The 11,633-nt window shown below is 37.2% G+C and overlaps 1 protein-coding gene across 1 annotated transcript in view; it reads right to left on the bottom strand.

Annotated features, from left to right (window-relative positions):
* Positions 1 to 650: 650 nt before the first annotated feature.
* The window catches only part of LOC128545064 (cohesin subunit SA-1), a 33,143-nt gene continuing 22,160 nt past the window's right edge, over positions 651 to 11,633 (bottom strand). Inside the window, exons 22-32 of the mRNA XM_053515401.1 lie at positions 10,670 to 10,762; positions 9,860 to 10,022; positions 9,083 to 9,213; positions 7,839 to 7,940; positions 6,383 to 6,510; positions 6,030 to 6,146; positions 5,747 to 5,901; positions 5,524 to 5,665; positions 4,532 to 4,612; positions 1,374 to 1,464; positions 651 to 1,110 (exon numbers count right to left, since the gene is read on the bottom strand). Coding sequence (XP_053371376.1) covers positions 1,063 to 1,110; positions 1,374 to 1,464; positions 4,532 to 4,612; positions 5,524 to 5,665; positions 5,747 to 5,901; positions 6,030 to 6,146; positions 6,383 to 6,510; positions 7,839 to 7,940; positions 9,083 to 9,213; positions 9,860 to 10,022; positions 10,670 to 10,762 — 1,251 coding nt within the window. The 3' untranslated portion in view covers positions 651 to 1,062. The remainder of the gene's footprint in view (positions 1,111 to 1,373; positions 1,465 to 4,531; positions 4,613 to 5,523; positions 5,666 to 5,746; positions 5,902 to 6,029; positions 6,147 to 6,382; positions 6,511 to 7,838; positions 7,941 to 9,082; positions 9,214 to 9,859; positions 10,023 to 10,669; positions 10,763 to 11,633) is intronic.

The raw sequence follows: 11,633 nt of genomic DNA, 5'->3' as shown, positions 1-11,633 counted from the left end.
TATATATTATTTTGAACACGCCCCATTTTAATTTATGATTAAATTACACTGAATCAGGTATATCCAATCATGAGTGTTAGGTCTGTTGGTTTTTTTATTACTCCACTACACCTACAAGTAAAATATTTACCATGAAGAAATATGATTTCTCCCAAAAACAATTATTGATCTGGTTACTGATGATGTACTGCTATTATTTTTAACACAACTGTACAGATAGATGTCAAAATTAATAAATAAGCAGCATCTTAAAGGCAGCTCATTTAAGCCCAAGTTCAGTGAGAGGTGGGGGAGACGGCATTTAATACAGTACTGCATATGTACAGTATGTGTAAATATGCAGGGCTTTCATTGAATTTGTGTGTTCTGTGTGAATTACAGGAAGCAAGGGAAAGGACAATACAGTAGCACAATACAGTGTGCGTGGAGCTCAGTGCACATCAGCACACAGTAGTAGTTGTAAAAGGTAGTTTTATGTCCTAAAACTTGGATTGAATTTATTGCATCACCAACCAAAGGCACACCAAGAATTCTCCCGCAGCTCTTGATTAGTCACTGGGTTAAAGTGATGAAAAGTATGAGGTAATCAAATGATAGACATCATTTTCACATCAAATCCCAGCACTGACAGAAACACATGATCATAATGGTTCAGTATATTATTTATTTATTATTTTAATGCCATCATGTTTATCCTGGAACTAAAACCCAGAGGAAAAAAGAACACACCGACACAGTGAGAATGTGAAATGTGTTGGCTTCACATAGCCAACATACTGATCTCCTGAAGGCGCATTCACACCAAGTTGGTTCCTAAATAGCTTTTTTAACAAGCTGCAAGAGAATTTAGGCTTAGGGTGGATTTCAGATTCAGAGCCTTTTTTTTCCATTTTTTTAATGCAACTTATTCACCAAATTAATCTTTAGTAGTGTACATTAAATGAACTTCTGTACACATCTGCTTAAAAAAAAAAGAACATTAAACACTCAAACAAACAGAATTAACATTAGCAAATACATGGTCTCAGAGTTAAACTGTGTGTGTGTGTGTGCGTGCATTTTTCACTCAAACAGGTCTTCTAAGAAACTGGTGGAATGGCGTGTTGATGGCTGCAGGACAAAGAAAGTAAGAAAGGGGAAGAAGGAGTGAGTTTATCTTTTATACTTTGGTTTGTTTCCATAGTAACCTGCTTCAGACATTGCTTGATCTGTTTGTCAGGCAGAAAGTATCAGGAAATTGAACCATTTTACATTACACAGTACAAATCCATGTAGTGCTCACCTCCACAATTAAGAAACAAACAAATAAAGGAATAAAAAAATAAATACACACATGTACGCACACAGATTAACATTTGTTTTTTTTCCCTCACCAGAGATACAACACCAACCCCATCCGAGTCTTCATCATAGTCTTCTATATCAGGTTCCTCTTCATCAAAGTCTTCCTCAATCAGAGAGAGCCTAAAAAAGTACAATTATTAAACATTCAACTAACACATATCAGATAAAACTTACATAAGCTAGTTTTTACAATCGTGCGTTTTAGGATTATACTTGCATAGATATTAACTTTAATTTTCAAAAAAATGCAGTCAAAATGCACCCAAGTCACATCAGGACATTTAAAAGCCTTTTTATGCATCTTGAGGATCTGGATTAGATCTAGAAGATTCTTCACATAAAGGTGCAAGTAGGCATCACGGTAAGATCATGTGGCAAGGGTTTGAGTCCTGCCTCGAGTCTGGGGCGTGGAGTTTGCATGTTCTTGTGCGAGGTGAAAGTGTAAATGCAATTCAAATACATTATGTACATCTTACACTTTTATCTTGCTCACTATGGGAAATCAAGACTCTAATAACTTGGCATGTTTATCTCATGCCAGTCATATGACAAATGTAGTCAATCCAAAACTGTGTTTGAGCCCACAGCAAGTGTACTAATGTGGGCTTAGTCACATTACGTTTATATAATTTCACAAAAAGCTGTGCTGCAATGATCAGCTTGCCACGGTGCAAATGTTCCCAGTTGGTATTTCCTGAAACAAGGCCCAGGACTTGGGGAATCACCACACAAGCCAACAAGATGCTGCAGCCAAGATGAAGCAATCATTTTCCAATATCCGCTGCCAACAGTACTGTTTTAGGACAATTTTAAAATTCACTATTTACCCAAGTGAGGTACAGCCCATTAAAAAACATCTTTTTTTTTCCAGAGGCAAAGATAGGAGGATATAGGATGAATAATTCAAAAATGATTTCTGTAAAACCTGAGCATCGCACTGCAGATACTGCACAGGGAAGTTACAGTCAAAGCATGAAGGTAACAAACATGCATTGCATAAACCCAGTCCAGCTGAAGACCCTGAGCTGAACCAGATCCAAAGGTTGAAATAAAGTGTGAGATAATGTATAAAGTCTCTTCGAAAAACACAAACCAAGAGATGTTATGCCAACTTTTTGTTCCCAAAACCTACATGGCAAGCCAAAATGGCATCCAAGCACACTTGAATAATAGAAAAAGCCTTAGTCATGTACATTAGTTGTGTACATAGACGTTGTGTACACACATCTTACGCTGATTTGGTTTTTTGAAAAGTCCCTGGGACAGGCTCAGAGGTGGGGCCTTTATGGAACAGGGTGAGGATCTGACTGCCACATAGTTTACCACCGTCGCAATTACATTGATACCTTAGCATACAAACGCCCCACCTTAAGAATTTTCACCTTAAGAACTGATATTTTGCAGAAACCTTGCCTCAGCATAAGCGAAGAAACCAAGCCAAACCGAATGCGGCTATGGAAAGTTAGGCAGAAGCGTATTTACATTTTTTAATTTTAGCAATAACATCATCGAGGACTGTAGCAATAAGAAAAAATTTGCGTTTTTAAAGCAGCTGGTGCCAAGAGGAATCAAAATTAAGATTAAAGCCCAATCCTAATTCTACCCCTTACCCCTTCCCCTACCCCTTCCCCTACCCCTCGCCCCTTCCCCTTGTCCCTTAAAACGAAGTGGAAAGGGGAAGGGTTAAAATATTTCCCCTAAGAAATGGGACACCACTACAACACTGTTATACGTCATCATACGTATCCGTTCATTTACATGTACACATACAGTATGGCCGTAAGCAAAACAAACAATGCGTTATCAAAAGCTCGGCAAACTGCCGTGCTACTGAACTTTCATATTTGTTTGTAGCATGTAGTAAAGTGTATATGACATAAAAATATATTTTTGTAATATTGCCCAATCGGCGCTATCCGCTAGCAAACTTTAGCGGTTTTTTTGCAAACGTTTTTTTACAAAACATCACCATAAACACGAACACAAGACTAAAATTAATATACATATAATAAAAATTTGTCATAAAAATCCTTATTAATGGCAAAAAATCGTTAAATTTACGGGTCTGCTTGCTCGAGTGAGCGGCCATCTTGAAAATTTCGTTAGCCCTTCATTTGAAGTGAGGTCCCGAAAAATCTTCGTTTCGAGGGCTATCTGGCCCTTCCCCTTAGCCCTACCCCTCCAACCAAAGGAGAAATGAGACACCCCTACCCCTTCAAGTGAACGCGCCAAACGGAGGGGTAGGGCTAAGTGTAGGGGTAAGGGGTAGAATTGGGATTCACCTTAAGTGCAGTTTAATGTCTATTCATTTCATATTTTACTTCATGTCTTTTCAAAATGTCTTGATTGTCTTTATATGCAGAAATATGATTATGGTGTTGGAAATTGGTAATATTGGTAATATCTTTGGGTGGTTGGAACAGATTATCTGCATTTAAATACATATGCAAAAATACCACTGTATTCAAACTGTTATCAGGATCCAAATTAGAAACAAGTAGACAGGTTGTTACAGACAGACAGCACAAATATACAGGTCATGCTGTTAACATCGAGTATACAGAGATACTATTCAGTAAGTCCCTGACTTATAAACATTTGAGATGCAAAATTCTGCAGACACGAACGGACCGCAGGTCACCAAACATTCGTAGATGTAAACAAATCACATCTGAAGTAGCTCATGTGTATTGTACAAAAAAAATATTGTGCAGTGCACCAGATGCCAATTTAACCAATTATATACATTATTATATACAAAGTCTGATATATTGTATGTGTGCGTGCGTGTGGGGGTGCGACGGGAAATTAGTTGGCCCCACCAGTTTCAATGCATCAGTCTCGGAGCACAATAATAGAAAATGTCTGTCCTGTAAAGCTGTCCTGATGATGAATAATCTAAATTTCAGAAAATCCTCAACGAGACAAAGTTCACCGTCCAATACAGCTATGAGACAAAATGGCATCCGTTCAAGCGCGCAGTAAACACCATGTAGTGTTATTCTCCCCTCGACCACTTCCTTTAAATGAGGTGCGTTTGTTTTTTTATTCATTACACACTGTATATTTGTGTCAAAGGTATACAAGACTCATTTGTCAGACTTCTAAAGGAATCCGACTTACAAAAGAGTCCCGATCTGGGAGCACGTTCATATGTCGGGCACTTACTGTACTTCAGCGTACTCACATGTGGAGCTGAGAGTGCACATCACTGGGTTCAGAGCTATCCTGATCCCTCCTGCCTTGCTGCAGCTTTCTATCTATACTCCTACACACACGCGCACATTGTGAGAGTTAGTGATGGGAAATTTGAACCATTTTAGTGTTCTTTGAATCTCGTTCATCAAAATGAACATAAAGCCAAAAAAATCTTTGAGTCATTTAGTTCATTTTCTTCTTTTGATCAGAAAACATCTCCCAACATTCTTACATACACAAATTTGAGCTATAGTTCCAGTAATGAAAATATTACAATGCAGCAAGGGACATAAACAGAATGAGTAGCTCACCTCTCATATCTTCTAGTCTAAGTCGTTCAATTCTGTTTCCTGTGTACTGCATTGCATGACGTCTATGGGAGTCACGTGACAGAAGAACGAACGATTCGGACAGAAAAGACTTAAAGGTAACCACTTATTTCTGTTTCCTGTACATAGCCTATGAAGGTTTTGCGATGCTTTGCGCACGCGCAACCAGTTAAAAGAAAAAAAAAAAAAAAAAAAAAAACGGATCACTCTGAGACTACTCGCTCTTCTGAGTCACGTTAAAGATTTGTTTAAGAAGAACAAATCGTTTATGAATGACCCATCACTAGTAAGAGTTGGTGCTATTCTGGTTAATTACACAGATCAGCTGTATTGAAATAAAAGTAAATGCAGGCAATTTCAGCCCTGCTGGTAAAATAAATATTTTAAAATGTTCATGACAAATGTCCGTTTAATTTTTCAGGGTTCAGCCGCTCTAATGAAGAAATATAACTATTAAGTAAAATATTTCACGCAGCACTAATCTGGCAGGCATATTAATTATTTCTGTCAGAGTGTGAACTCGTATAATTTATAAAAACAGACCTAATGACTGATAAAACAACTGCTGGATAGTAATACACCCCATGGCAAATAAATTCTGTAGGTAGAGAGATACAAACACAAAGATGTCACCCAGAAAGACAGATTTTACCCCTCTATAAAGTCATCCTCTGATAGCTGATCTGAGCTGACTTCTGTAGATGGTGGCTGAGTCTGTTGGTGCCCATGGCCAACTCGACTCTGTATAACCGTAGAGGTTAGCGCTGGAGCGTCCAAACCGCTACCGACCGAACCTACTCAAACACACACAACTGTCAATAAGGTGCAACAAAATGAAAACCAGCATTGCTTTACTTGTGTGTATATATACTGACTCTCAGTGGTTCTGCGTCTCTTGGCTGGTGTGTGTGGTGGAGAGACAGCAGGTGTCTCTCTGGATCCAGTACGGAGTGAGCGCTCATACATGTCCACACATGCTGTGTTTCCACTCACACGCACACTCTCAGACACACTGTGTAGATAATTCAATCTGCAGCAAGAGACAGACAGAAAGACAAGAGAGAGGGACGAGGAAGATTTCATTAAAGAGATTTATTAAATAAAATAAAATACATTTTCACATTTAATACAGAGTGAGCGTATATGCATGAGACTCACAGCTGTGCCCGGTCCTGCTTCATGAGTTTGTGGCTGAATTCAGTGAGGACTTCCAGAAAGCTCAAGTTCGGATAATCGCTCTCATCAACTTCTCTTAACGCAAAACTAATACCATCCCTACACACACGCACACACACACACACTGCTTAAAGAATAATATGCATGCATTCATTAGGATTTACAATTAATTAAAAAAATATTTTACTGTGAAGGTTTTTTTTTCTTGTAAACATTTAATACTAAAAATAGTTTTTTTTTCTCCACAGACTTACATTGCTGACTTTTACTAATATTTATTTATCTGTTTGTAAGCAGGGGTCTACATAAAGGAACACGTGTGTGTGTGTACTGACTGGTGTAGAGCGATGAGAGGTTTCCGGATGTGCTGGAGATTAACACCAAAGCTCATTGCCATTTTCTTTGCCACATCTCTGATGTCTTTCATATCATCATGACCCTCATCACCTAATGAGGAATACAGCTACACACACCCCAACAGAAAGTAGAGAAACGTGATTTTGGACAACATACACAAATAATGCGCTACATATAACAGTTGCTAAAGAGGCCACTAAACCAACAGCCTAACCCAGCTTATTTCAAGTAAGCACTATATTGTTTGATTGTTTTCAGTACATCCAAAATTCTATGAGAGGTGGTCAAGTTAAATGGAACACCTTCATTTGTGTTGCGAATGAAGTCGGTTGACATTTACAGAAGACATCAAGCACAGTACAGTGATGAGATTCTTAGCTTCAGTAAAACATTTGAAGGGTGCAAACGGTGAAAAACTCAGCGGCCACTGCAGCCGTTCTAGTGAACATTCAGCAAGCGTGATGCTCTCAGGAAGGTACGGTCTGCTTTGATGATCAAAGGTGTTCTGTTTTTGCAGAACACTGCATGACCTCGAACTGCCCATCGCATCACGTACTTATTACAGGAAATTAGCTGACCTCACTTCGAGCCATTTCCACACATCCTGGCCATGAAAGGAGTTTCTGGAAGGCTGGAAGCAGGCAGTCTGATCATGGCTGAGGTGTACTGAGAAAACTTTCTACATGTATGGCATTCAAACACTAGTGAAAGGCTGGGATAAGCGCATCAGTGTAGCAGAGGATTATATAGACAAATAAAGCGAGTTTTTCCCCATCATAATTGTGTTCTGTTATTCTGCACAAAAGTCCCGGTTTGACTGGAATGCTCTTGGTATATGCCCTTGTTTTGTTTAGTTTTTTTCCCCCCAACTCAGCTATATTCTGGCTGATCATCATGGACACTCCAATAACAGGTACATACAATACATAATCATAATCTTTAAAATTTATAAGAATATATAAGTAATTTACCTACACAAACAATGGCACTAACACCAACATTTCACATGTACACTTTTTTTTCTCTCCTTCAACCATAAATATTAAACTTGAAATAAAAATTTCCTGATGTAAACAGTAAAATGGTCACACATTCCATTCCTAAGATTAGATTGTAACTCGAATGTAACTTTCATTCTTGAATTCTTATTTAATCCAATAATGTTTTAAACAGTACAGTCCTGTTCTAACGACAAAGAAAAACAACCCAAGTATAAAAGAGGGGGGAAAAACTAAGCCTGTGTTTTTTTTTTGTTGTTGTTGTTTTTTTTTTAACGAGCCTTAAAACATTTATTTGGGATTCATCTATCTGTAATTTCGAAATTAAAAAAAGGTAGGGATCCTCAGCACCACCACTAATTTCTTTCCTTATTAATTCTGCAGCGACTTGCATTTCAGTTCAACACTTGAAAGCCTGAGCCTGCTGCACACACACCTGCTGTAGGCTGAGGCAGATCGTCCTTGCGCTTTCCACTGGGCTCATAATCTTAGATTTACTCAGAGTCTCCTTAATTATATCACCAAAATCTCTGTAGAACTACATCACACACAAACACAAACATTCATTATCATTATTAATACTCTGGATTGGTTCATCCATTACAATCGAATGATATTAGATGAAAAGAGATAATATAAAAGGTATAGCAAAATTTTTTCTTTGAAAAAAATAAGTTACACATTATAGAAATTTTAAACTATAGAAAAAAAAATTACAAACCTGGAGAAAAATGTATATATGTACAGCACGTGTGGATTTATTCATTACCAAAAGAATGATAAAGCCAAATAGTATTCTTTATTGTTAGTATTCTCCCTTTGGCTGAAGACTTAAAAAAAATCTATATGTCTGTACAGCCGGGTCACTGGCAAGTCATCTTTAAGCAACAACTAAAGACCTAATCTGTTTCGTCAGTATTTTTAAAGTACTCATATGTCGTACTTCGAGCTAGGAATATTTTCAGTCATGAACGAACTTTGAGCACTATTCCTACAAGTGACTCAGAGGCGACCCTGATCTTCATATCAAATTCAAATTTTATTTGTCACATACACAGTCATACACAGTACGATATGCAGTGAAATGCTTATACGACTGCTAGTGACCTTAAAGGAAAAGAATAGTAAAAGCTTATACATAAGAAATAATAGGAATGAAGGAAATACTTAAAAAAATTAAATTAACTAGTAAAATATGCTGTACAAAGTAAAATATACTGTAATAAGAGAAATACTGTAATAAGAGAAATATGTTAGAAAAATAAGATTTTTTTAACAAGAAAGTTTTAACGCATAGTACTTCAGCCAGATACGTTTTCCATGACAAGTTTCTAAACATCAAATATCTAATAGGGAACGAAATGTTTTCACAGAGGAGAACATGAATCATTATATGTCCTACCATGCCTCGCCCCCAATGACTGAAATCAACCTACTTAATATATCAATGTTGACTGACCACACCCATTTTAGACATCATTAAAATCCTTTTTTTGCAGTAAGAACTCATTACTTAAAAAAGTATATGTACTGTATACACATGTCCAACCATTAAACTCCAAGACATTACTGATATCTACAGCAAAAGGGGTTACCTTCTATAAAACAAACAAATGTTTTAATAGTTTGAAAAACTAGATAGGTTTCCTGTATCTCTTTATCGCACACATACATACACACCTTGCTGTAGTGTTTAAAAACATCAGCCGCTGCCCTGAGCTCCAAAGCTCCGTAAATAATAAGTTTGCAGTAACCGGCCAGCTGATTTCTTCTGCACTGAAGAGCAATGATTTTCAACTCCTCATCCTCATCTGCAAACAAGCACTGTGTTATACATACTAAAAAAACAATCCCATGTCAAGAATCTAATTAATTAATTCAAAGTACAATTATAATATCTGCATCAGTACTGGATAATTAGGGCTGCTGGATTATAGCCAAAAAAAATCAATCATGAAAAACTATATTTTATATTCATACATATAATTTAAACAAGTGACAGTTTAAATAAATAAATAAATGAATTTATATTGAACATGTTAAGCAATTATTTCCCCCCCATGATCTTAAAGGAAAACATTCTAGATGTCAAATGATTAAATAGAAACATAAAAGTTATCAAAATGTCATTGAACCAAAAACAAAAAGGAGAGGGGCTAGGGGTTTAGGGTTTTGGACTGCGGACCAGGTGGTCCCTTAGCCACTTGGACCCTTGAGCAAGTGCTCAGATACAATCGGGCATTGAGCTGACAAACCGACCCTGTAAATACCTCCCACTGAAACGGTGGATGTACATTTGTTGCACAATGTGCCCGGCAGCACGTAGACGTAACCATCCATCATTCATCGAACTATAGGGCCATTACTGTTTGGCGAACCATATCTGCCCAACTAGGACACAACATTCCATGAAAATAATATTTTGATAAATAATGCTTAGTAAGTACATTTGTTTACCTGCGCCCTCATCCTCAGGATCAGAGAAAATGTAATCAATCAGGAAGGAGGCCATCTCAGCCCTGAGTGTGTCATCAGGAGAAACACACACACTCTGAGCATCAGTACTGCTGCTTTTGCCTGGTCCAAACACCACCAATACATCACACACACATTCAAAGGCCTGGAAGAGACAAAAAAACGAAAAAAAAAACAAAAAAAAAACAAGAAGAGTGATCGGAGACATAGGAGAAAAAAAAAACAAAGAGTCAAATTCTGTCCCATGAAATAATATTAACTCATTTATACTAACAAAGTACTGAGGTATTTGCAGTAATGTAGTTTACTAACTAAAAACCGCATGCTCAGCATCATTCCCTCACCACTGGTGGAGCACAATGTGCAATTTCAGTTTGCTCATTATCTTTATAGAGTTTTTGGTGGATTTCAGCAACATTTTACAACCTAAACTGCACAAAATATATTGTGTGTTATTAGTGCACGCATAATGGCTTAAAAAGCATGTTTCCTTTTTAATTCTCCACTTATAAATGGTAGGGGGGAGAAAGCTACTGGTCCAGACGAGGGATTTTGATGTTAAGTGATAAGACCAATAATAACCTGCTTTATTAGGCCATTTGTTTAATGCATGCTCAATATGCAGAGTTAATAAAAAGAAAGCCTCGACAGACATACAGTATAACGACCATCATTACCACTCTAACATTTAAAAAGTCTATTCGAAAGGGAATGAAGTTATTGTGCAAATCGTGTGCGTGTGCAAATATGTGCATGCGTGCATATGTGTGTGTTTGTGTGGCTGTGAAGAACCTTGTTCCTGACAAGACTGTTGCTCATAGAAAGGCAGCTCTGGCACACCTCACAAAATGACCGAACCTGCTTCAGCAAATGTTTCACCTCTGCCTTTAGAGAGAGAAAAAGACAAGACAGAGAAAACTAAATACAAATGCATGTAATTGCTCAGCATATGTTTTTTTCCCCCAACAAATTAATAATAATATTTAAAAAAAAATGCACTACATGTGCAAAAAATATGATTTTACAAGTGACCAAATCACTAGTCTAAAAGTCTTAAAACAAGCTGATTGTGTGTCTGGGCCATCTGTTTTTCTCTGGTACTTGTCTGATGAACACACTGGCTCAGATAAGTGCTGACGGTATATTTATTATATCAAACGTTCCTCTCCATTGACTGAAAAAACCTGTACTGTAAACTCTCTAGCCATTTTGTTAGCAAACTTTGTTGTAATACTAGAGAGATTCCCCCCTTTTGCCGGGCAAAATCCTTAATTCTTCGTTACATGGATTCTACAATATGTAGAAAAACATTCCTTTGAGCCACTTTTGTAACACAACTTTCTCTCTCTTTTTATAATATTGTTTTAACACAAGCCTAAAAAAAGGCTAAAAAATTTACATTTATCAGCATTTCTGGTTTAAGGAGAGTAAGCCAGGCTATCATTACCAGCTGTGAAAACAGGAACTGTGGCAATTGCTAAAAACAAAAAAAAAAAAAAAAAAAAAAACATTTTTTTTAAAAGCAGCCTTTTCTTTTTTTAAAACTTAAAATATTCACCATGCCAGTGTTTGGTATCTTTTCTTAGCACATAGTCAGCAATAAAACCCAGCTGTGTAATGCACTTCGGTGAAACCAGTGCTGTAGATTTCAGAGAATGTGTGATTGGTATTTAGGGCTCAATGTGTGCCAAGGAAAAAACAAACACACAAACCCCACCTTACATATAGATACAAGCCACAAACAACCACCACCTAA

This window comes from Clarias gariepinus, chromosome 16, assembly GCF_024256425.1.
Source record: "Clarias gariepinus isolate MV-2021 ecotype Netherlands chromosome 16, CGAR_prim_01v2, whole genome shotgun sequence".
Taxonomy (NCBI): Eukaryota; Metazoa; Chordata; class Actinopteri; order Siluriformes; family Clariidae; genus Clarias; species Clarias gariepinus.
The sequence above is the reverse complement of the archived record's forward strand: the minus strand, read 5'-3'. Positions and strand labels throughout refer to the sequence as shown.